We start from the raw sequence: 25,459 nt of genomic DNA, 5'->3' as shown, positions 1-25,459 counted from the left end.
CACGTCATTTGATTGCACGCTTAAAAATAGTTTCACGTGATTTTTGACCGATGCAAGGAGTATTTTTCACAAATTCTCAAATTTGTTCAGTCACCAAGAGACCCGGAGGCGGCCATTTTTGTTGTTTACGATACCGGCGTACGTGCACCCAATGTCAATAGATATAATATTTAGGCACCCAACGCACACAGGCGCATTGCGATACGGGCGCTCATTAGTATAGGTGCTTACGTGTGTGCTTGTAGGTAGGAAACTGAAATAATTTTTCCGCCTGCAATATATTCCGAAGAGTATCTACTTACCCACGTCAAAAATATTTATTTAAGAATGCCTTATCTTTTATTACACGCACACTCACAAAAGTAGATTTATTTTTAAACTCTACCTACCTACCTGATGTCACTTGTTTTCTCTTTGCGTTATGATATAATGTATGATTTAAGATAAAAGGTGATGCATTAAATTTAATTCCGATTGCTTAATTATATATTGTTTGAATTGATAACTGTACTTTGTGTTTTGCTGTATATATGAATTTTATTTAAATGCTTATTTACTTAACTCATATGTCTTTTTTTAAAACAAATATTTGATTTTCTCTCTGAGGTAAATATTAAATTTAAGTAGGTATAATTTATTTATTTCATATTCAATAAAATATGTATTGATTATTATTTCAAAAGAGGCAATAAAGTTGTTGAGAAGACAATGATTTCAAATATGAATTATTACAATTTTATAAATACATACCTATAAACTTTGGAAAACAAAGAGGGAAGTATGTAAGATAAAATAAATCCAAAAATGATTTTTCATGAAACAAAATGATCAAAAATTTTTCAATATAACATATGCACATGAAATGGCTTGTAATACTCGTATTGTAAGATTTTTTTAAATTAATGTTTTACTTAGTACATACCAATATTTTTTAAAATCTACTGTGACACGTGTTTCGATGTATTCCGCATCATTTTCAAATACCGTATGTGTTTTAAAATGATGCGGAATACATAGAAACACGTGTCACAGTAGACTTTAAAAAATAGTAGTATTTACTAAGTAAAACATTCATTAAAAATGGAAAGATTTCACCACAAAGTGACTGCCGAATCAATTAGTGAAATAAGAGAAAAATATATTGTGGGTAAATAAATATAGGGTGATAAGCATTTTCCTAAATAAATTTATTGTTGACATTGTAAAACGCCAAAGAATCAAGAAAACATTAAGTATCGTTTATTTATTTTTTGCATAGCAAAATTCTCACATCTGATAAAATAAAAAATTAAAATCTTAAATATCGAGCTTTTTTTCTACTGTGTCGATAAAAATACATGACTTTTTCTTTCCCGAGTCCAAACAATACAAATTAAATATAACTAACACTTTTTTTATCACCTTTGACTAAATACACACACACACAAATTCAATATGACTTTATTTTCCCATATAGTACTGCTAAACATGTGTGAGTTTGTTTACTGGCGAGTTCTAAAATTAAATCCAATAAAAGAGAGAGAGGGACGCGTATATCCGATGTCTCTTTCTTACCGGTTGGCCTTGACAGTGAACAAGAATTATTTAATGCCGGCGTTTAAATTAACGGTGCCACACATACACTTACGTAATATACGTACACATTATATTGGGTTATCATTAACGTATATATTGGTAATGTTTTTTCTTCGTTTTTTATTACGAATATATTTACGAAATTTCTGATAGTGTTCATATATGAATATTCACAATTGATACAATCGTGTCTGAATAAAACAAAGGATATATCGCTCACTCCTTTCAATTAAATCAAAAATCGTCAATTTTCAGTTGTGCATGTTTTCAGAATGCCCAGAAAATGTACTGCATCCCAGAAAAAGTGCCATTTTTTTAATATAAAATAAACTAAATATTTTTCAAATGGAGAAAAAAACCTTCAGGTTTTACCTAAAAAGATCTGTTGCACAGTAAAAAGTTCAATAAGTAGTTTGATATTTCTTTTTAATACATTGTAGGTACTATATTTTTAAACTTTAAAAACTTTCTCCTGAAAAATCAGTACATGGAATGAAATCTTGTTAGAAAATCAAGACATTTATTCAAATGACTACCTAAACAATTTATAGCCTTTTAAGTTCGTCTAAAGTAGCGATTTGTCACTCACGCCCTTTTGGCTGTCAGGAGATGTTAATAAAAAATATATCTTATATAAAAACATATCGTTCAAAACATGTATTAAAAAAATATGTTTGTAAATTTCTGTTCAATAGGATATGTGAAAAGTATCCAGTAAAATATTTTATGTTTGAAAGGACCTTCTTAGTATATAAAGATCTTCTTTCCCCTTGTTTGATTAAGAAGGATTCCCGTCATAAAGAAAAAACTTTGAAGGGCTTCTTGGAATATATTTATGTTACGGAAAATGCGAGAAAAAAATATGAAAAGGAAAAATGAAGCAGAAAGTTACGTCCTACGGATATTTCTCAGGAGTTTTCACTCGTGAATTATAGGAAATTGTATTTAATACATAAAATTATAATTAATTCATTGAGGGAATAGGTAGTGAAAAAATTTAAACCTGACACCTAAATACTTAAATGATCAGCGTATGCTGTATAATCCGTTACTAGAATATAAAGTAACGTGGATGTTAGGTAATTTAAAATACTTATATATATTTTAAGTTTGATTTAAAGAACAATACAATGGTATATGAATGGGTTTCATAACAAAACAAATGTACTTATTCATGGAATACTGTGTTGTTTTAAATACTTCTTTCTTCAAACCTTTATCCGCACCCCAATGGTGCAAAGGGCACTGTATCATATAAACGCAGTGGTATTCCGATCATTTTACACATGAAAGAGAGGTGATCAGACACTAGTCAAGGATAATATTAAATACGTATTAGAGTGAAAAAATTACTTATATTTATTTGACCCACCCCCTGGGTATCAAACACGTGACCTCCAGAACGGTAGCCGAGCATGCTGACCATTACACTACGGAGGCGGACAAAATACTAGTTCTTTTTCATATATATTTTTTTTTTATTTTTTTTTTATTTTTTATTTTTTTTATTTTTTTTTTTTTAAGTTTCCACGCTTATTTCATTATTTCCGTTTCAGCGGGCATTTTATAAGCATCTATTTTATTTTTCAATTGACTAACAAAATATTTTCAGAAAAACGTTATTCCTTTTTACATCTATTACGTTTTATTTCTTTTGTACGAAATTCATGATCAAATATTTTCATTTACTATTTATAAAATAAATGAAATGCGTTAAAATATTTTGAATGCGTTATTTTTGATACGTATTTCAAAGGAAATGAATCATAATAAAACAGTAAAAACAAACGTACCTTAAATTTAAATTAATTTTTATGAAATATGTAAATTTACAGAGAATATTTCTTACTTAAAAATAAAAATAAAATAATAGAGAAAATTATTTATAGTGGAGTTGAGGTGTTCATATTTTGTATATTAAAAGCATTGATAACTTTGTGGTATGGTAATAAAACACTCTCATTATCACCCATTGTTCACTTTGTGTAATACAACTTTTATAAACACTTATTCTTGATGCAAATGATTTTATTGCTTCAGCATTTTTATGTAGAAATATTTTAGGTTTATTAATCAATGCTGTTTCTATGTCAGAAATAAGTGTTTATAAAAGTGGTATTACACAAAGTGAATAATGGATGATAAAGACAGTGTGTTTTTATCAGTATATTTGTAAAAAAAATAATTTTACCAAAAAATACATATATTCAGCACCTAATAATGATTCAATAAAAAATAAATCTTGGCGAAAAATTTTATATACGGGTTCAATAACTAAAAATATTTCGAAAATCTTACCCTCCCATATCCAACCTGCATATTATACAAATAATAATTTACATAAAATCCTCGATAACTCAAAATCTAAAATTGATTTATTACAAAAAAGTGGTGTTTATGAAATTTCGTGTGGAGATTGTGATAGAAAATATATTGGCCAAACTGCGAGAAATTTAAAGATTAGAATTAAAGAACATCAAAGCGGTCTTGTTAGTAATTATTTTTCGGAATTTGCAAATCATATAATAGATACTAATCACTCATTTCACTCCCATAAATTAAAATTATTACACCTTGTTCCATATAAAGGCCAAATTATGAATTATCTTGAAAATTTAGAAATACAAAAAAACCTGAATTCTAATAATAATTTATTAAATAATATATTGTTTCAAAATTCTTCGCCATTGCTTTCAATTTTTCCTTTGTTTTCAAACTCCGTTCCTTGACTAACCCCTTCCCCTTACTTTCCCCCTATCCTTATTTATAGAACAATTTTATATTTTATATTTTAGTTATTATACAGACCTGAATGATGGAAGTTTAGCTTCTGAAACATGTAGTCTATAATTAAACTCAAGTGGTAAAAAACGAAGTGTTTTCTTTAATTATTGTAACATGTCTTACCACAAAGTTAATGCCGAAACAATAAATAAAATATTTGTAAAACATTGAAGGTTTTTAATAAAATACTCCTACATATTAATTTATTTATTAGAAATGATAAAATCTTCATTTCATTTACGCTATATTTTTAATCTCTCTACCAGGGCCTCATGTCACTAAGAAGGTGGCAGATGTTCAAGCCCTTAGTATTTCATCACCTCCTTGAAGCACGACATTTTAATTTATATCGCCATGGTTATCGCGAACAGAAAAAAATACATTGATTGAATGATTTATGAAGTTTTACTGATGGTGACGTATTTATTTATTAATTAATTTCAAGTTGTAATATAAATTCACTTAATCTTTTTAGCACTCTGATATATTAATTGGATAAACGCTCCTAGACGAGAATGGTGAAATCGAGTGCCAAATAAAACGTTAAATAACATGAAATAGCAATTAGAGTCCGACTCGTATTTATTTTATAAAACAGTTTATAATATTAAAAAAAACTACATACGTACGTTTATATTTATATGTATGTAATATAAAATATAATATGCATCTACACATGTAAATATTAAGTACCTACTAAGGTTCTTTTTTAAGTCTGTTTTTTCCTTGGCGCGTTTTGCGAATTGGCGCCAAAACGTTGTTCGCAAAATATTAAAATAACAAATGAATCTGGTGAAAACAAACGCAAGGTACTTTCGTTTGTTTTTCGGGTTTCCCGCGTAATCTCGCTGCCGACACTTTACCGGATTTTGACTTCAGCTACGTCAAAAATGTTTGTCAACGTCCAAAAAGTTCCCGAATCCTGACGTTTCCTCCCCTTTGTTGGAAGTTATACTTGCCACAGCGTTTTCCGCCGCCGGTTTCATACATGGCCGCCCATATTTTCTGAAGCATGGCCGCGATAAAACTCGATGCAGCCGGCACGCTCTTTTGTGAAATTTGGGCGAAATGTTTGTGTAATTGTATATAGCACTGTAAACAGCTTACAAACTGAGTGTTGGTGGATGCCCTTTCATTATACAGCGTGTAATTATGCAATACGTTGTGCACTAGATCCAGTTATTTGGTAAAATTAAAACTTACGATTTTCATTTCATTGTTTCAGAGCTGGTTCAGGTGCCAATGGAATCTTCTCGAGGCGCCTTGATTTTTCATCCTTCAACCTTCTACCAAAGCACAAACTGAACTCCTACCACATAAAGGTAAATATTTATTTAATTTCATAATAAATTGTTTAATTTTGGATGCTAATTTTTGTACACCTTTCTACATTTATACATGTAAAGAAAGTACTTAATTAATATTTCTTAATTTAAAATGTTTTGCTAAAATGTGACAGAGAAAAACCAACATATCTAAGTAATGTTAGTTACTAGAAAACTATAAAGAATAACCTCAAATGTCGCTTTATACCACATTTTAAAATAATTTTATTTATGACTTTTTTCAAAGAAATATATTCACAAAAACAGTTTTACATATAAAGTAATATTATCTCTTCGTAAACCTCGTGTGTAGAAACTTAGTAACACACATTATAGTACTTTTATTCTCAAATTACTAGTTAAAAATATTATGAATATTTAAAAAAATATATTTAACTCAAAATATTTGTGTTGTTTTAAAAAACAAAGAAAACGACATTTTAAGTTGTCGAATTTCTCTCTTAACTGACGTATCATAGTCATGTTGGTTTTTCTCTGTCGCACTTTATTTTATTGGTAGAACACTTTTTTTAATAAATAAAAAAATACTTAAGTACTTTTTTTAACGTACATACATAGGTAGCACATACTTTTAAAAAATCCTCGAAATTCATAATTCGACGCTCCATAAGTCTATTTGTCAAGGTTTAAAAAATGTTAAGACTGAATATTTTTCTTCGTATATTTATGATGTAGTTTTTTTTAATAATAAAAAAAACTGGTTCACCAAGCCATAAATCAAATACTAGAAAGCCTGTCTGTTCCTTATGACGTCCGTAGACGCCCACACAAGAAATAGTGGTAAATATAATCAATTTATATTCATCAAGTATGGGTTTAAAAGACGAGGTAGACCGGAAACTGATGTATTTTAAAGTTGGCATTTAGTAGGTGAGCATCTCCAAGATAAATCCTTGATTTTTTCTGTCTATCAACTGCTATTTTTTTCTTATTTCACTACACTTGTGAAGTCAGATTTTTTAAATAGATTTAATACAATTAATTTTATGCTGTAAATACAAACATAAAAATATAAACTTGTTGGTATAAAATCATATGACTGACAACCACACTCAAATTTTTGGAACTCATACATATAATATATCATATAATTCCTACATTGGTTCATGTGAGTTCGCGGCAGTATCTATAGTTGATTTGAGTAAGCTTTTATTAAGCAGAGATCCTTTCATTTAAATGTATGCAAGATCCTTACTGAATTATTTAACATATTAAATAAATCCAATAAGTATGTTATCTTGTATCCTGTACATACATTTTGCAAAAGACACATTGGTTATGTGCTAATTCATCTTATAGTTTTCTATTTAATTACTTAATAGCAACACGTAACATAAAATAAATATCTGAATAAAATGTCCATCAACTTTAATTTGTCAGTCGCCTATAAACAAGTAAGCAAATTACCCTGACAAGGTAATATAACTCTCTTATCTAGCGTGTCACCGCCGCTTTAACCGAATTACTTGAACCTTTTAGACAAGACATTTCACAAGTAATTCAGTGTCACGGTTTAAGGGATCATCCCCTTCCCAGTCCGCCAGAACCTACCCGAATCCACCCCAGAAACCAACCCTCCCGAACATTCTATTCACGTGCGTTCGACGTTTTCAATTCCCTACGACGGTTTAGGATTTGCAGGTATTTTTTATTCAAAGCTGAGAAACTTGGGAATGCTATTGATTCGATAATAAAACCTGTCCGCAAAGGTTAGATTTTTTAAACCTATTGCTTTTTTATAATGATGTACTTTATATATTATATACATATATTAAAAATATATTAAATTTATTTTTATTAAATTCTCGTATATGAAACATGGTTTTTTATTACATTCAAAATTCAGTTTTGTACTAACATTTCTTGGTGGAACTGCATTTTATAAAATAAAATAACAACTAAATGTAGTTTTTTTCTTCCAAATCGTGGTTTTCAACCCTTGCCTTGTTGTGTAGCATATATAACAACTGGTTGGAGTCTAGAAAATTTTCTCTAGCCCCCTACCAGCCAGATGATATTGGTAACGACGAGACCCGGTCACTGGTCAAATAAAATATGCTTGGAAAAATCTATATACTTGTTATTTTATTTTATATTTTTTATGTATTTGATTACAGATATCAAAATATATATGTATTGACTTGTGATGTCAGCAAAATATTAATGCATCGAAAGCTAAAGAGCGCGATTCAATATCATGGGAAATTCCGGTGAGAGATTGTGATTTTCAGTTAATCATTGTTATCTGAAATTCTCTCATGTATTGGAGCTTTCATAAAAGTATCCAGCAAATGTACAGAATTGTTATTTAATAAACGTGTTTTGATTATTATGCCGTTTGTCATTCGTATTTCCGAAAGACCGTGTAATTTATTTGTTTTGATTAATACGGCAGATAACAACACAATTTCAAACAAAATATTGTACATTGAAAATATTTTAATACATTTTTAACAGAAAATAATCATAATAACAAAAACTACAAGTGGCAAACATCATTTTAAGAAATATTAAAAAGGAGATTTTTTGTCATAATATACTCATATTTGTACGTACTAAAATTATGGTAGGATCCTATCATTCTCAAGGATTTTAATACTTTTAATTAGTAACAACATATACGAGTATATACTAGAGCTAACATTAAATGCTTTGAATTTACAAGAAACACAATATTTTATCAAATAAATAATTTCAGAGTTGCCAAAATTCTAGTTGACTTTTTATATCAATTTAACAAAAAAATGCGATATTAAGGTCCTTTTTTCCATCATACTGTTCCTAGTTTTCCAAAAGGATAAAGAATTCCTACAGAATCCTGAAGTATACTATGAACGACTAACAAATTTCGACTTATCCATCTTCCAGGCATGTTTTTCGTTTTTCCTTTACCGCCAATACCCCTCTAACTGACGGCTCGTAATACGGGAATCGCGTGGGAACTCCATATGTAATGTAAGTGAGTACGAGTATGTTGGTTCCCCGACCGAAAAGTTTCGGTTTTGCTTACAGCACGGCTAACAAGAAAAGGGAAAAATCACTTAGAGGGCTGCAGTACATGTTTCGGTAAAGAAATTTAACAAAAAATAACGGGTTGTCGGTTTAGTATTTCTAGTTTATAGTTATGCTCAGAGGCCATAGGAGTGAGCATTGGCTTCTAGTATGAATGTTTTATACGAAAACTGAATTTGTTATTAATAACATATATATTTGTATCGCTATATATAAACAAAAATAAGTGTTCCAGTGATTTCATATTTAATTCTAGGAGCTGTTTTATTTTATATTTTGAGTACCTAAAATTTTTGATATTTTTGACTTTTCTTTCTTTTCTCATTTGATTCAGATGCCCAACAATCTCAACTCATTTTTTTATGTGGAGGTCCTAACCAAAATGTTACATTTCCAATATTGCACAAAAAACCTTTAAATGCAAATCTGTGATGTTTACTGTATTCTATCGAAATATTAATTAAAGTCGCGTTAAAACGTGACCAATCCTGTGTGAAACCAATATGTAATCATTAACGAATGATGATATGAAATCGTAACAATTTTACAAGCTAGAATTCCTGTTTACTAAAAATCATTTATATTGGAAATGTAACGTTTTGGTGAGGACCTCCACATTTATCAGTTGCCTTAGAAAATTCTCCTTGCCTATTATGTACAAGGATTTATATATATATATATATATATATATATATATATATATATATATATATATATATATATATATATATATATATATATATATATATATATATATATATATATATATATATATATATATATATATATATATATATATATATATATATATATATATATATATATATATATATATATATATATATATATATATATATATATATATATATATATATATATATATATATATATATATATATATATATATATATATATATATATATATATATATATATATATATATATATATATAGTTAATAATAAATTAAAAAGGTTTATCACCAAAAAACAATACAATAGATATAACAATACAATAGACACTCCGGATTCAATATCTTATACGAGCATCACCAAGATTTGTCACAAAGCTCATTTATTTGTCTTATTCGTCTTGTCATATTTTCTAAACAAGACACCCCTAAATCTGATAGATCGATTATCGATTATCGATTTTTGTCAACTGTATACGTTATTTTGGACATTTTGATTCCAATTTAAATTTTTCTTTTTAAAAAATAGGACATACCTACACTAAATGAGGGACATCTCAATATATTCTAATTACAAATTAAATTATTCTTATAACATTAGTGAATTCTTCTGATAAATCCAGAGAAGACTTTAAAATTGGACAAGTCGCTCACGCTTTTCAACAACGTCATATATCAAAAATCGACAATTTTCAGTTGTGGATGTTTTCGGAATGCCCAAAAATGTACATATATCCCAGCAAAAGCGGCATATTTTTACCTTAATATTTACCCGCTACAGGACAGAAAGTGTTGTTCGAGCATTTTGAAGAAAAGGTATTGTTTAATTATTTTTTTAAATAAACTTAATATTTTTCAAATGGAGAAAAAACCTTAACGTTTTACCTATAAAGATCTGTTGCTCAGTAAAAGGTTCAATAAGTGGCTTGATATTTATTTTTAATACATTGTATTATATTTTTAAACTTTCAAAACGATCTCCTGAAAATCGTTTTTTGATATATGACGTTGTTGAAAGGAGTGAGCAAAGTATGTGAAACGCATCTTAAAATATCTCATTTACAATCATTTCGATTTCATGGTCAGTAAAATAGACTAAAAATAGTTTTTTTTTATTGGGTTCTTACGCAACTAATTTGCACATTTAAATTCCCGGCAACACGGCCGTAGAGAGACTGGTTAGATCAGTCGTCGGGTTAGATTTGCCAACAGACAGTAGCGACATAATACCATCTGAGTATCATTCTATTATAAGTCCTCTGTTGGTAAGTGTAGACGAGTTAGTATAGGAGTGATGTCGCTTGGGGAACTTTCTATGCGAGTACAATAATAAATTTCGAGGTCACGATAGCAGATGGCTTAGAAACTGCGCCTATTAAAAACAAAATCGATATAATATACATAATTGTATTTGTGTTTTACATTGATGCTCAACTTTCGTGTTGCATTGGTCAGTTAGTCGCTGGGACAATTGAAGCTGAAAGTTTCACATTTTGAGAGTATCCAATTACTTGTTTACCAATTTGTGTCGGGTTGTGGTCCCGTAGTTAGTGTCCCAGACTCTTCGAGTCAAAGTTTCTGGGTTCGAACCCACGTTACAATAGTATATCTATTTTTTATGTTTCTGTGAGCCTAGTTACAGAAATAGCATGAAATTGACTTTTTTTTTTAAATAACAAAAACGCAAATATTTATCTTAAATTAATTTTAAAAAAAAAATGTTTTTTTCCACTTATTATTACATTTTTAGAGTCATTTTTACATTTTTGACATCTCAATATAAATGGAGAAGAATATGGAGGTCTGGGTCTTGTGACATCATGTTTTCAGGCGTTTCACAGTATGTAAATATAATCTGAGGTTAGGATTTTGCATACATCCAAATAAAAGGTTCCGTCCAAAATAAAAGCTCTCCTCATCCCACCATTGATTACTCCAGTGAGTTCATATGTATAGTATCATGAAATTAGTGATATTCGTAGGAGATCGAAAAATTTGAATAGTTGGTTGTCAATCATGGGTAGGATGGTGAATGTTGCAAGTTTGTAAAGTGATCACTTAACCAGCCCATGATAAGTCGTAAGTAAATAGCCAGACTTTTAAATTCCTCTATATATAGATGTAGACGTAAAGAGTACGCTATATATATGGTTGATTCACAATAATATCAGTTTTTATGAAGTGAAATCCTAACACTCTTAAAGCGAAATAATAAATTTTCGGTAAGATGCTCAAACTTTGTCTTATATCAATTAAGAATAAAACCGGTAGAAGTTCAAAAACTTCCTTATGAATATCAAGGAATTTTCGTTGTAACTTTTAAGAGTATTCATAAAAACTACGTGCGATCCTCGTGCGTCGTCCGATAGGGGGAAAAATAGCATGGGAATTACGAGGTCAGTCGTAATAAAGGGCCGTCTTTAGTATGACAACTACCACTAACCGCAGTCAATATAACACTGGACTTGGTTGTCATACTGAGGTCGTGATATACTCGTACATATCGCTCACTCCTTTCAAGAACGTCATAAATAAAAAAACTTGATTTTTCAGGAGAACGTTTTTAAAGTTTAAAAATATAATACAATGTACTAAAAATAACTATCAAGCCATTTATTGAACTTCTTACTGTGCAACAGATCTTTTTAGGTAAAACCTGAAGATTTTTTCTCCAATTGCAAAATATTTAGTATATTTAAAAAAAGTAATTAAACAACATCTTTTATTCAAAATGCAAAAACAACACTTTCTGCCCTGTAGCGGGTAAATATCAAGTTAAAAATATGCCGCTTTTGCTGGGATATAGTACATTTTCTGGGCATTCCGAAAACATGCACAACTGAAAATTGTCGATTTTTGATTTATGACGTTCTTGAAAGGAGTGAGAGATATGTCTAGCAAGCGATCCTGATTCATTTTATCCTCGTACATTTTGTTCAGGCGGTAGGCGCGTATAAGCGCACTTAATATGATCTCGGTAGTACGCACCCACCGCGTACTCGCCAAGCAATGTATTAATCAAAATTTAATGATAGTAAACATCACCTGAAACCCACAAGTCAGGTATAATAAGAAAGGTGTGAACGATCACCAAAAAAGAAATAATAAAATTTTCATTAAAATTTAAATAGTTTATTTGGTGAGAAGCTGCCACTTGAAAGTGACGATTGTTAGTCACAATTTAATTATTGTTAACATCACCTACAACTCAAGTCGGGTATAATAAGAAAAGTGTGAACGATCACCAAAAAGAGAAAACGTTTTAAAAAATAAAAATTTATGTCGTTACTTTAAAGAGTTGATGCTACTTTAAAGTAACGATTTTAATTAGAATTTGATGATAGTCAACTTCACCTATAGCCTATAGTCAGGCATAATAAGAATAGTGTTAACGATCACCAAAAAGGGGAAACCATTTTTAAAAAATAAAAATTTATATCGTTACTTTAAAGAATATATGCCACTTTAAAGTAAATATTGTTAATTACAATTTGATTATAATGAATATCTATCACAATGTATAACTCAGGTTATGATAAGAAACTTGTGAAAGATCACCAAAAAAGCGAAAAGGTTTTATTTCTCTAAAATAATATTTTTACATTAAATAGTAGATGCCACTTTAAAGTAATGATTGCTCTTATGTACATTCCTCAAAATTGAATAAGAAAATAAACACATTTCTCCGTAATCCTCAGTGCCTAATGAATATCTTGTAAATGAAATAATAGCCATGATAGAAACCAGATTTCACGTCTAATGTTTTTTTCTTGATTGGAGCATTTCGAAATTTTTATTGATACCGTTGATATATGAACACATGGATGTTCACAACGGGTGATCATTATAGGAAACTCGTTTCAATAACATATTTTTTCACTGTCTGAACGGAGCGACGTATAACACGAATGGTTAATATCAAAACGCTGTCTTGGGATTATGTTATAAGTCAGTGCAGCATACATAATATTGAAGTTGAAATAAAATTGCTTGGATTATTTAGAACCGATTTATTTTAAGAAAACTCGCGTACAAAATAGATTATGTGTATATTTATATCAATATTTTTTTATTGATGAAGAAAAAAAGACCTTATGATCTGTCATTGGCTGGGTTTTTTATACACTGTGTAACATTCACTATCCTACCCAAGATTGACAATCACGTTACTTTAATTTTGGAAGTTTTATCTATGCTTCATTTACAAAGATACATAAATGCAAGGTAGTTTGTCTCCACTTAGGAGTTATTTAAATTGAAATTTCAACAAAGATGAAGAAAAATATAGAAGAATGGGTTACGACCGATCATAGGTTGATTTAAGTGATCACTTTATACAGTGTATAACTTACTTTATTCTATCCGTGAATTATAACCACACCACTCAAATTTCGATAAAACATGTTATGCTTCAATTTGAAATATCTTGCTCATGCTACTTTTTCAGCACTTTCTATGGTTGAACCAAGATGAAAAATGAAGGTTTTTGTCACCAGAAACCATCATATCATGTCGTAACCTCCATGTTCTTCTTTCTATACGTTGGGAAATCAACAAAAAATATTATTAAATTTACTGTTTCGGCATTTAATTTGTGATATGAGATGATTAAAATACCAATTAAATACATGTTTTTTACCATTTGAATGGTAAAAAAACATTTTTTTTGTAATAAATAAGTCTTGATGTAATTAATATTTTTAACTTTTAAGCCAAGATTTGGACACACTCAAAATGTTGTATATAAATAGTTAGAAATTAATTTCAATACATTAAAAAAAAATACGTGTCACAATTTTATCAAAAGCAAGTGGTTTGATTTCGATTTTTTTTTTTTTTTAATTTTGATTTTTTTATTTATTTTATTTTATTTTATTTTATTTTTTATTTTTTCGTTTGATAATGCCCTAACAAGGCTAAACAATTGTCACAATATAATTTTTTATGTGTTTTTTGTCAATAAAATACAACTTAGTAGACTCAAAAAATCTGTGTTTGATTTAAAATTAATACATAAATTGATTTTAATTGTTCGTTAATACCCAAAGATGTGATATAAAAATTCTGAATCGGTTTGTAAATATGTATGCATGAATATATCTGCGAAATATCATTCGTCACTAAACACACTATTCTTCAGTTCTTTTGTTAAAACGAAACATATGTGAATTCGTAGCAAAATATGTACGATATAAAAATATTTTACAGAGATGTTTTTTTTTCTGATATTTATATGTGTGTACGTTATACAGATTTTTCTATTCTGAATTGTATGTCTGATTGAATAAGTTCTATTTTTTTAAATACGTATTCATAGGGTAAATAAGGAATATCATTTTTTACTCGAACTCAATACTTCATTGTCCCTTGTTCAAGTGGGCATTTACTTGTTTGGTGTCCGTCTGGTTGAGGAGGGAGGGGGGTTGTAAAATGGCGGCAAATCTCCTTGAATATGATATTGTCCGATCCTTTCATTCCGACTGGACCTTTGATATGGATCACGGCATTCAGCTTCTTTTAATAAGAGTCTATTAGATTCCATCTCCTCTCCTTTGACACGCGATCTTTCCATAGACAAAGAAGCGGGAAAGTTTTCCAACTATATTCCTTTTTGTGCAATAATAGCGTTAGTTCTGGAATTCTTCGATTCCAGTTATCGGAATGACAGGAGCATTATTATTACAGCAACGCTTGGCAACGATCCCTTTTCTTTCTGGAAGGCATCCAGCATTTTCGGTAAGATTTCTTACAAAACATATTCTCGGTATAAGAAACCTACTCGTCTTGAATCATTGGTTAGTAATTCAAGTCATTTATATATCTTAATATAAAGACTGTTGTATTTTTTGTACAAAATATAAGTATTTACATTGATCTTACACATGTCATACTAAACTTATTGTACATACATTTAATAATAATGTATTATGATTATTAGAGTTGATCTTGCTACTGGTTTGGATTAATAACCGACTGCCGAGTATTGGCTTTTTTATGCCGACTAATCAGCTGACTAGTCGGTTTAGTTCTTGTCTTTTCGCAGAAGCGGATAATATACGAGTATATGATAAAAAAAAAACGAGGAGAAGAGATAACTTATTTGTATCATTATTTACAATTGATAATAAATATTTATGCATAAGACACAAACAAATAAATTATTTTGACTGTCTACTTCGCAGATTACATCAAAACATTTATAATATTGAATCTTATGTGTGAAAAATACAAGTACCTTTAATAAAATTAATTTTATATGGTTTATCTTAATTTTTTTACCCGCTAATCGGCTCCTATATTTCTGTACTCCATGTAAACGTCTGCTATTAATTCTATTATACACTTTCAAAGTTACAAAAAAATATGGTTAAACGATCTCGCAAGATGACAAATATTTGTGTTTTTATTATTTACAAGGATACTTTAATTTCTACTTTATCTGTGAGCCTAAGCGGCTCATTATTAAAAATGTGTATCAACTTGTGGTAGAATGGGTTCGAACCCAGAAACTCTGGCTCAAGAGCCGCGACACTAGCCACGAGGGCTTTCACGCCCTATTGGGTGTACTAGGTCTTAGTCGACAGAAAGAAGTCCTGAAATATGGGCCTGACATTAGTATTTCTCCCTTCTCTATGAAGAGATATTCTAGCAATTTTCTTCTCCCCGTCGACGAGAAATTTTGGCAGAGCGGCTCTGACTAAAAAGGTTGGGAAATTGTGGTCAAGAGCAATAAACATTGAACCTTGAACCGACTATTTTTCCGGTGCTCACTAAAGTTGCCGACTGCTGACCAGTCGGCGAAACTGGCAAAGTGGTCGACTAGAATAGTTGGTGCATCTCTATCGATTATCATAAATGTTTCGTATATTACACGAGAGATTAACATAAATTAGAAGCGAATTAAACGGATAGTGGTTTAATGTCGTCACCAGAATAAATTATAAATGATCTCCTAATTACAAACGTGATCGCTTTGAATGCTACCAATTCAATGAATTTCAAGTATTTTTTTTTATTGAATGTCGGAGACTTAAATGACGTAGAAACCTATAAACATCGGCTTAATATCACATAAATCTTGTATTTTAGAGTCGTAATTAAAAGCTATGTGACCATGTATGCATACCTGTTTTTCGATTTTTATCTTAAATTCTGTATTTGAACGAAAATACTCCATAAATCACGATTCTTATATTCAAACTAAAAAATACAGAAGGTCATTTTTTGTGCCGGTATTGAATTACACTTACAGCATTTACGTATTTTTCTGGAACTCATGTATTTCTTAGATAAAAACAAGTGTTGTAAATTGTATATTTTTTTAAAAAACTAAAAAAAATCACTTATTTATTGGACGGTAGTACGATTACTTCTAATGTATTTAAATCTTATTAATAATGAATTCCTAATTCATACAATGAAGTGTCGGGTTCTGTCCTGTGGTTACTGTCCCGGAGTCTGAGTCAAAGCTTCTGGGTTCGAACCCACTTTACCACAATATGATACCTATTTTCAATAAGGCATCACATAAGGATCACGAAAATATTAAAATAAAAATAAAAATACAAAAAGGTCTCTTCTTTAATAAAAAATATAAAGACAGTATTTTACAAAACATTGTTTTTAAACTATCAACTTCTGTAACAATCAATTCTCAATTTGTTTAAGATATTTTAAATTAAATAACTTACCACTCAGACTAGCGAAGAAATGTATGAAATTGAAAAATAAATTCATCTTAAAATACAAATATTTATTTATAAAAAAAGTCAATCATAAAGATACCATTGTTTTTACTAAACATTATTTTTAAACTATCAACTACTGAAGCTATCAATGTTTAAGATATTTATTTATTAAATAAAATTAATTTAACAACTCAGGATCACGAAAACATTATGAAATTTAAATATTGTGTATGTTAAAACACAAATGGCACGCTCAGGTATGCCAAATATTTGAATGTGGTCAGGTTAGGAGTCGTTATAATCGGCGGGTATGTATGAGAAGATGCATGAACGTGGAAGAGGCGAAGAACGTTTGCAAAGACAGAGTGGTGTGGCATTCTATTCTCTCTGCCTACCCCTGCGGGGAAGCGGCGTGATAGTTATTTAGTTAGTTAGTTAGTTAAAACACCAATATTTATTTATAAAAAAAAGTAAATAAAAAGATGGCACTTTTTTTAACTAAATATTATTTTTTAATTGTCAACTACTACAACAATAGATATTAAATTTGTTTAACAGATTTACTTACAAAATAAAGTAAATTAACAATCTTGGCATTATCATTACTTGAGAGTTTGAAACTCTCAAGTAATGTTTATTACTGAGCACTCTGAGCAGCCAACATTCACATTTACAGCTTCCGATGGAAAATGTAGTTTAAACTGTGCTACTTGTATTACGATAATTACTTTCCGTGTTTAATTATCTCAGGACATTATAGATTAGAACCATTATAGAAGTTCCATAAATATACTAGAATGTTCACCTATATTCAATGAACCGGTTTAGACCGTAATTCATGTTAAACAATAGGTAAATGCCTTAGTGTTATGCAAATTAGCACTAAGTAACATGAAACAGAGGGTTGGCAACGTTCATTATTAATAGATTTTGTAAATAGATTGTAATGGTGTTTTACTATTTCTTTTTTGTCGTTGTTATCGTTACTCTGAATTATCTTCAAACCATTACCGAAAAGACAAAATAATCAATCTGTTTTCATTGCTTTCAAATTTGGCAATAAAAAAATGTTCGATGTACTACAGTGGGGTGATCTGTAAAAATACAGATATTCGGGACTCCATCCTTGTTGCGTTGACCACCATCTGAAATTATGCTTATTTTCAATATAAGGCCGAAATTGGTAATAGTAATAAATAAACTTAAAAATATATTACTTTTTTTCAAATTAATAATCCATATTTTTCGACCAGAAATAATGGCGGTGAATCATAATCAAGACACTACTTCGATGACGTTATATTTTAATTGCAATGATAATATTCAATCTCGATGAGGAGTAACGCAACAGGGTTAGAGTCCAAAGAGTCTGGATTAATACAACCAATAAAACCTTTCCAATGATAACATTTTTATGCAATTTCATCAATGTGTAGGTACGATAGTTGGCAACTATCTTAGATTATTCTAAAATCCTCCTGAAAATGCCTACTCTCCAACAGTCTAAGAAAATGCTTAATTCTAAAATCCTCCTGAAAATGCCTTCTCTCCAAGTCTAAGAAAGTGATATTAAAATTCACCCCATGACTCCTTGAGTTTTTGCATTAAGTGACATTTAAATATGCTAATTTAAATGTTTGGTTAAAAGGTGTAAGATTTCAGCATCTTGACATTAATTTATGAATAAAAAACTATGTACATAATTAAATAAATTCAAATTTCGGGTACGTACCTTGAATCGAGAATGTTTTTGTTGTTTTCGGTAAATCTAGGTTGAGTCATTTCATATCTAAAAACAACTTGTTACCGCAAACAGGTGACACTGAATGCATGATAAATAAATTACAATAAAATAGCCATTCCGATTAAGAACACGGAGAGTCGTGACCAGTTAGGCACTTAGACCATTTCAAATATATTTTCTTACGATTCAATTTTTTGCTGAATTGCGTCTCTAATTTAAAATGAAAGGTCAATCGAATCCACGGTAATCACAATGATAAAAAAATCTTTGTTTATTGATTTGGCGTTTAATTTGTAGAACTCGATTTTAATTTATGTATTAATTTTAAATCAAATACAGATTTTTTGAGTCTACTAAGTTGTATTTTATTAACAAAAACACATTGCGAAACAATTGTCACAATACAAAAAAAAAATAGTTTTGTGACAATTGTTTCGCATAGTTATGTCATTACTAAACGAATGAGATACAACTTAGTAGACTCAAAAAATCTGTGTTAGATTTAAAATTAATACATAAAATAATAAAAAATCCTTGAATTTTAAACCAACGACGAATATGTTGAGTCCAGAAATATCTGGAAAAACTGTTTTTTTTTAATAAAAATTTTGTAAACAGTCTATTAAAATTTATATTTCTCAAAATATGTCGTATTTTGAGTCACTCCATTTCATCTTAGATTACCGATTGAATATGAATATCAGACCAATCAGAACCTTAAATCTGGTAGCGTCAAAAGTTTACATAATCGGAGGGCATGTATGGAGGTGACGGAAGCTAGGATTGTATGTCAGGACAGAAGAGTGTGGCGTTCCGTCCTCTCTGCCTTCTTCTGCAGCGAAACGGCGTGATCGTAGTGGTAGTAGTAGCAAGTTAATTTTTTCTTGATCTTAATGAAAATTACCAATCTTTGTTATTATTGCTAAAATCGTGAGTAGGTGAATTATCCAAAGATTTTTTTTTCTTGTCTCACTATTGCAGCACGTGGCCGACATCTTGATTTTCGAAAGGAGGTTTACAACTTCGCTGTCGCAGCAAAGTTATAGGACCACTTTATTTTGTATCTATCCTCCCTCTCTCGCGCGAGGCGGATTGCATTTTGCGTCCCGCTCTCCCGCAGTTGCCAAGAGAAAACACGCATACCAAACAAGGAGGCGCAGACTCAGTATCAACTTATTCATACGCCTTAAAAGCGTATAAAATGTAAAATGCAACGTCGTATTCGTACGTTATTCGTACTTTTAATGGATTAAACATGAATATTACATTTTTCTGTTGCCATATTTTTATAGAATGACACTTTTAATCTTGAAGCGGTCTGCCTCCATTTCGTTGCAATGGTTACCTAAATAAATCAGCAATTATAATTTATTTATTATTTAATTAAGATTACTTATTAAATTTTTTATTTATCTTTGTTCCAAACAGTGATAGTTCATATAACGTACAATAAAAAAATAATAAAATATGAAAATGATTAAAAGAAATAAAAGTATGCTAAAAATATAAATATGAAGCATGAATCGTGTTTTGATTTTTACTAAGATAAATTGAGACTATGTCAATCTCAATTCAAATTCAATATGATTTTTAAAAAAAAAATCGCCATACATATTATAAACTGATTATCGATCATCGAGTATTTGAATTCAGACGATGTTTAAATTATTATTTACGTAGTCATAGCCCACATTAACTCATTTGCTCGGAAGTAATTCACCAACTAGCCAAAGTTTTTCACTGCCTACACTATCGAGCCAAATCCGAAACAGGGGGCTTGTTATAGGTACTATCAAAGCAGTCATACTATCAAAGCTGTTATACTATCAAACCTAGCATTGTGTACGTTAACTCTCAAACTAACCAGTGTTAGTGTACCCAAATTACCCAGATTAACTTACAAGCAGTTACAAGTTACAGTATTGTTTAGTTATAATGTCGACTAGACAGAAAACTATAGGGCAAATAGATGGAACAGCTTTTATCCATACGAATTATCATATTATTTTAAGTAAATATTCAAACATATATATGTAGTGAAAATTAAAGGGGTACAATGAATATATGGCTGAGTGGATTTTATGCTTCAATATTGAATCGATGGATCATTAAAAAAATAAAAACGTATCGTAATATTACCTGAAAACACTAGTTTTTAAATCAGTACTATTCAGCATTAAAATTCATTTGTTCTATCAGTACAGATAATTTTTCATCCTTATTTACGCTTCAGTTATATTCAAATCCGCAGATGGAAGCATCTGTCATTTAGAAACTAGTCGTCAAAATATAATACTTGAGTGATAAAAAAAGTGTTTTTTTATTTATAATTGCAACAAATGATATCATTTTATTGCACCCTACTTGAAGAATCTATCTTAATCGTACACTTTATTTACAGTTATATTAAGTATTTACATTAGTATATATTGTTTTAATGTGTTAATAATGCGTTTGTCCGCCTCCGTAGTGTAATGGTCAGCATGCTTGTCTACCGTTCTGGAGGTCCCGGGTTCGATTCCCAGGGGGGTTTAATAAATATAAGTGATTTTTTCACTATAATATTTATTCAATATTACACTGGACTGGTACCTGAAGTGGAGGGCTGATCACCTTTCCTTCATGTGTAATCGATCGAGATAACACTGCGTTTATATGAAGCAGTGCCCTATGCACCATTGGAGTGCGGTAAGGGTTTTTATTAATAATGCGTTTAATGACTATGAGACCCTAACGAATATGCCAGATGCGATTAAGTTGACCAGGCAATCAGGAAGTCGAAGGTTTACTTCACCCAAAGGAAAGTAAACATTCGACTTAACTTTTATTATTGTTTTATCCAATAGTGAACATTGTACAAATTATATAATATCACAGAAAAGTGTCATTAATATAGAATTTTAGTTGTGTCGGCTTGTGGTCCCTTGGTTAGTGTCGCGGAATCTTGAGTCAGAGTATCTCGGTTCGAACCCACTCTACAACAATTTGATACCTATTTCTAATAATGAGCCGCTTAGGCTCTAAGAAATAGTATACAATTGGAGCATTTTTGTAAATAATAAAAGCACAAATATTTTTCTATTATAAAAAAATGCTCTCGGGAAACGTTTCTGCCCACTCAAAACTGTGGATTTGAGATAATTCTATTTGCAGCGGACGGAGAGTATTTTGAGAGCATTATTTATTTTGCGAATCATACACAAAATGGCTTGTCAGCAGCAGACGTTTACGTACTCTGAAATTGTTATTTCTCTACCATTATGCTATTAAACGGCTTTATCGAGATTTCATCAAATATTTAATCTTACTCCGGCATTTTAATGCGAGAATATTAAAAAAAATCGAGAATGATTTTCTTTATTTATTTATTAAATTAAATTTATTATACAATTTCTATACATTTCTACTTAATAAAACCTTATAATTTTAGTTACGCTGAGCCTCTCCAAAAAAGAATCTGAGCTCTTGTGCTTGGAGAGGGACTTTTTTATAGTAGGTATCATGTTATATATTTAAAAAATATACATACTACAGGGGAACATATATATATATATATATATATATATATATATATATATATATATATATATATATATATATATATATATATATATATATATATATATATATATATATATATATATATATATATATATATATATATATATATATATATATATATATATATATATATTTATGCGGTACGAGGTAGTTATTATGTTTAGTTTTCTATTGTTTAGTCTTTATATATGTTTGTAGTGTTCGTTAAGTTTTATTGTGTTTGTATCTTTTATATTTTTAATTTCTAAAGGGAGGCTGTTTGCAATTTTTTATTCCTAATTATTTAAGTATTTATAAGTCTGTTGGTACTGTTTTGTGATCCATTTCATAAATGATATTCCGATTATAACTCAAGTTTACACATTTACACGAGTTACAAAATGGATATAATGTTTTGATGAGTCAAATGTGTTTCTATTTTGTATAATACAATTTTAAACTTCTAATCATAATGTGGTTCAAAATTGATATTACAATATAATGAAAAACCACTTATATTTATTTTGACCCTCTCCCCTGGAAATCGAAGCCGGGACCTTTGGCAATGTAGTCAAATGCGCTACTGCATATCTGATTTTTATTACAATTTTTATCATAGCCAAAAAACAATTTTTTCCTTACATTACTGTTTTTTATTTGTTTTTACTTTTATGTATGAGAATATTTGCTTGTATTTAAAAAAATAAACATCTCTTTAAAAATGCTTCTGGTTACATAATTTCTACCCATTTCCACCGGAAAATAATTAATGTAACCACTCCTAACACATTTAGCACCATCTTCCGAGTGCAGACTGATTTTGTCTTAACGTCAGTGGGCGGGTCGGGTCGCGCCCCACAGTCTTGACGCGAGACACAAAACAACGGCAACGTCATAAAAAGTTACATCGCATTTTATAAATGTCAAAAATACTTGTCTATCATGCCTTTTCCCTTTTTATGCCCTCGTAGCACGGTTTAGAGACGGTAAAACGGTGAAACGAGGACGAGTTATACCGGTTTTGCTGGCTTATTCCGATCGCGCTTGGTGTCTGATTGTATTTGTCAAGTTGCTCTGCGCTTGTGATAGGTGATTTTAACGTGGGTGCGTCAAACAGCTTCGGAATAAGCTTCTCGAATCATTGTAGGTCGAGTGTCTGCCCGTTACTCGAATGGGTAACAACAAAAAAACGTTTATTGTTGCTTGACATAACAAGTCGAGAAGTAAACGGCCAGTTCAGACAAAAGCATTGGTATGAATTATATCATAAAGTGTATACCCAAGTTACGATTTTCAAATTGTAACTTTCAAATAAATATTTTGACACTTGTTCTCTCAGTCGATCTTGTCGATATGAGAACTTGGTTCGATTTCTAGGGAGTTGCAATATTAATGATTTTTCACTCTAATATTTATTTAACCCCCTGGACTGGTACTTTATGACAAGATATATCATTAGACATATCATTTTGTCTTCATGTAATTTGCGATCGAGATCACACTGCTTCGATACGATCTAGTGCCCTTTTGGATATATGTAAGAGGAGAAATAGTTTTTGATTTTATAATAAGTATTCCATTTTATTAATTGTTTAGTTAAATTACTTCACAATTCATATTAAGATGACTTCTGATCCTGTAATCCAAGTTCAATTCATATTAAGTATTATACATTAATTTAACCTTTTAAAACTGTTGTGCTATTAATTATAAATGCTTACTCAAGTCGTGAAATAAAAGAATGGTTCATGCTTGTATAGGGACACTAATCTTCATAATTATTCATTCATCAATTTATCTATATCGTGGAGCATTTGGAGTCCACAAACTGCTTCCAGGCAGCCTTCTCTTTTGTCGGCTGCCAGCTACTTTGCATGCCAAGCCAGGTCGTCTTCAAAGTTCAGGTGGGAACTACGACTATTGTGATTGTCGCTGTGGAGATTTATAGGAACAAGGATACCTTGTAAAAGAGGCAAGTTTGATTAAGACTATTGAAGGGCATACGAAAAACATGGCCTAGCCAAAAAAACAGCCTTCTTGACCACAATACTGACCACGGTTAGATTCGACCATTTGCTGCGTCCTACGCCGTATTTCTTTGTTAGAATATATAAATATAATAAATGTGTATATTATATATCTCTATTTTCTCACGTTGCATGGGTATATATATAGTCTGCTGTTGTTTGATCTCGTAACTCATTTCAATCACGTGTAAAGAATGCGATCATTGTCTCGTCTGTATCACAGCTTGATACAAAATCCTAATGAACTGGGCTTGTTACTCAATGAGTATTAAAAGCAGGTTTTTACTCACGATTTACCCGAACCTTACGTCAACTGTTAAATTATTCAAATAAGCTGCGCTTTTCTGTCATGATATATCTGTTTCAGATTGTATACAACTTTTACTGAAAACTACGTTTTTAAAGCCTGCTGTATGTAACGTATATTACACATGCCGAGTTGAAGACGAAATTTAGTCATTAATATGCACTGTTGTATTTTCGCGCTTGTAAACCAAAACTGCGCAGCAATAACAACGCATTGCAAGCTTTATTTACTACGTGCTTCTTAGATCATGTTTTTATTTGTCAATTATTTAAATGTATCCTGTTACCGAAATAAAATACTTCTTTATCTTCGTCTTTGATTGATGAATTTCCTCTTTTGCGCTAGTGAGTAGCATGCTAGTATCTTAATTAAAGAATAGAAAAATACTACCCAGTCTTCATCTTTGTTTAGTGAATTTCCTCTAACATGATAGTATGTTAATTTGTAAAGAATAAAAAATGCCACCATATTTCAACATACCTAATAGTCTTAGATTCTTTATAACCAACACGTCCTTGTTTGTAAAGTTTTATTTTAATAGTAGCTTTACCTGAAAAGCTTTAACTTAGTTTGAATAAATGGAAAAGAATGCTTGTGAAATATTTAAAATAATGAAAATCTACGAAAACATTGAAAATGATAAGTGACAGCAGCGGACAAGGAGCACTCTGTCTCCCATAAGCAATGTTTAGTATTGAGCGTGTTGCTGCTGTGTTCAACAGATGGCACTGCCTTTACGGTCTAAAG

The 25,459-nt window shown here is 30.2% G+C and overlaps 1 protein-coding gene across 1 annotated transcript in view; it reads left to right on the top strand.

Moving 5' to 3' along the window:
- Positions 1 to 25,459, top strand: part of heca (hdc homolog, cell cycle regulator) — a 168,774-nt gene that overhangs the window by 59,929 nt on the left and 83,386 nt on the right. The window contains exon 2 of the mRNA XM_088261554.1: positions 5,585 to 5,681. Within this exon, the coding sequence (XP_088117680.1) occupies positions 5,585 to 5,681 (97 nt within the window). The remainder of the gene's footprint in view (positions 1 to 5,584; positions 5,682 to 25,459) is intronic.

This window comes from Brachycentrus maculatus, unplaced genomic scaffold, assembly GCF_059751285.1.
Source record: "Brachycentrus maculatus isolate JH-2025_06_01 unplaced genomic scaffold, ASM5975128v1 h1tg000158l, whole genome shotgun sequence".
NCBI classification, from domain to species: Eukaryota; Metazoa; Arthropoda; class Insecta; order Trichoptera; family Brachycentridae; genus Brachycentrus; species Brachycentrus maculatus.
The sequence above is the reverse complement of the archived record's forward strand: the minus strand, read 5'-3'. Positions and strand labels throughout refer to the sequence as shown.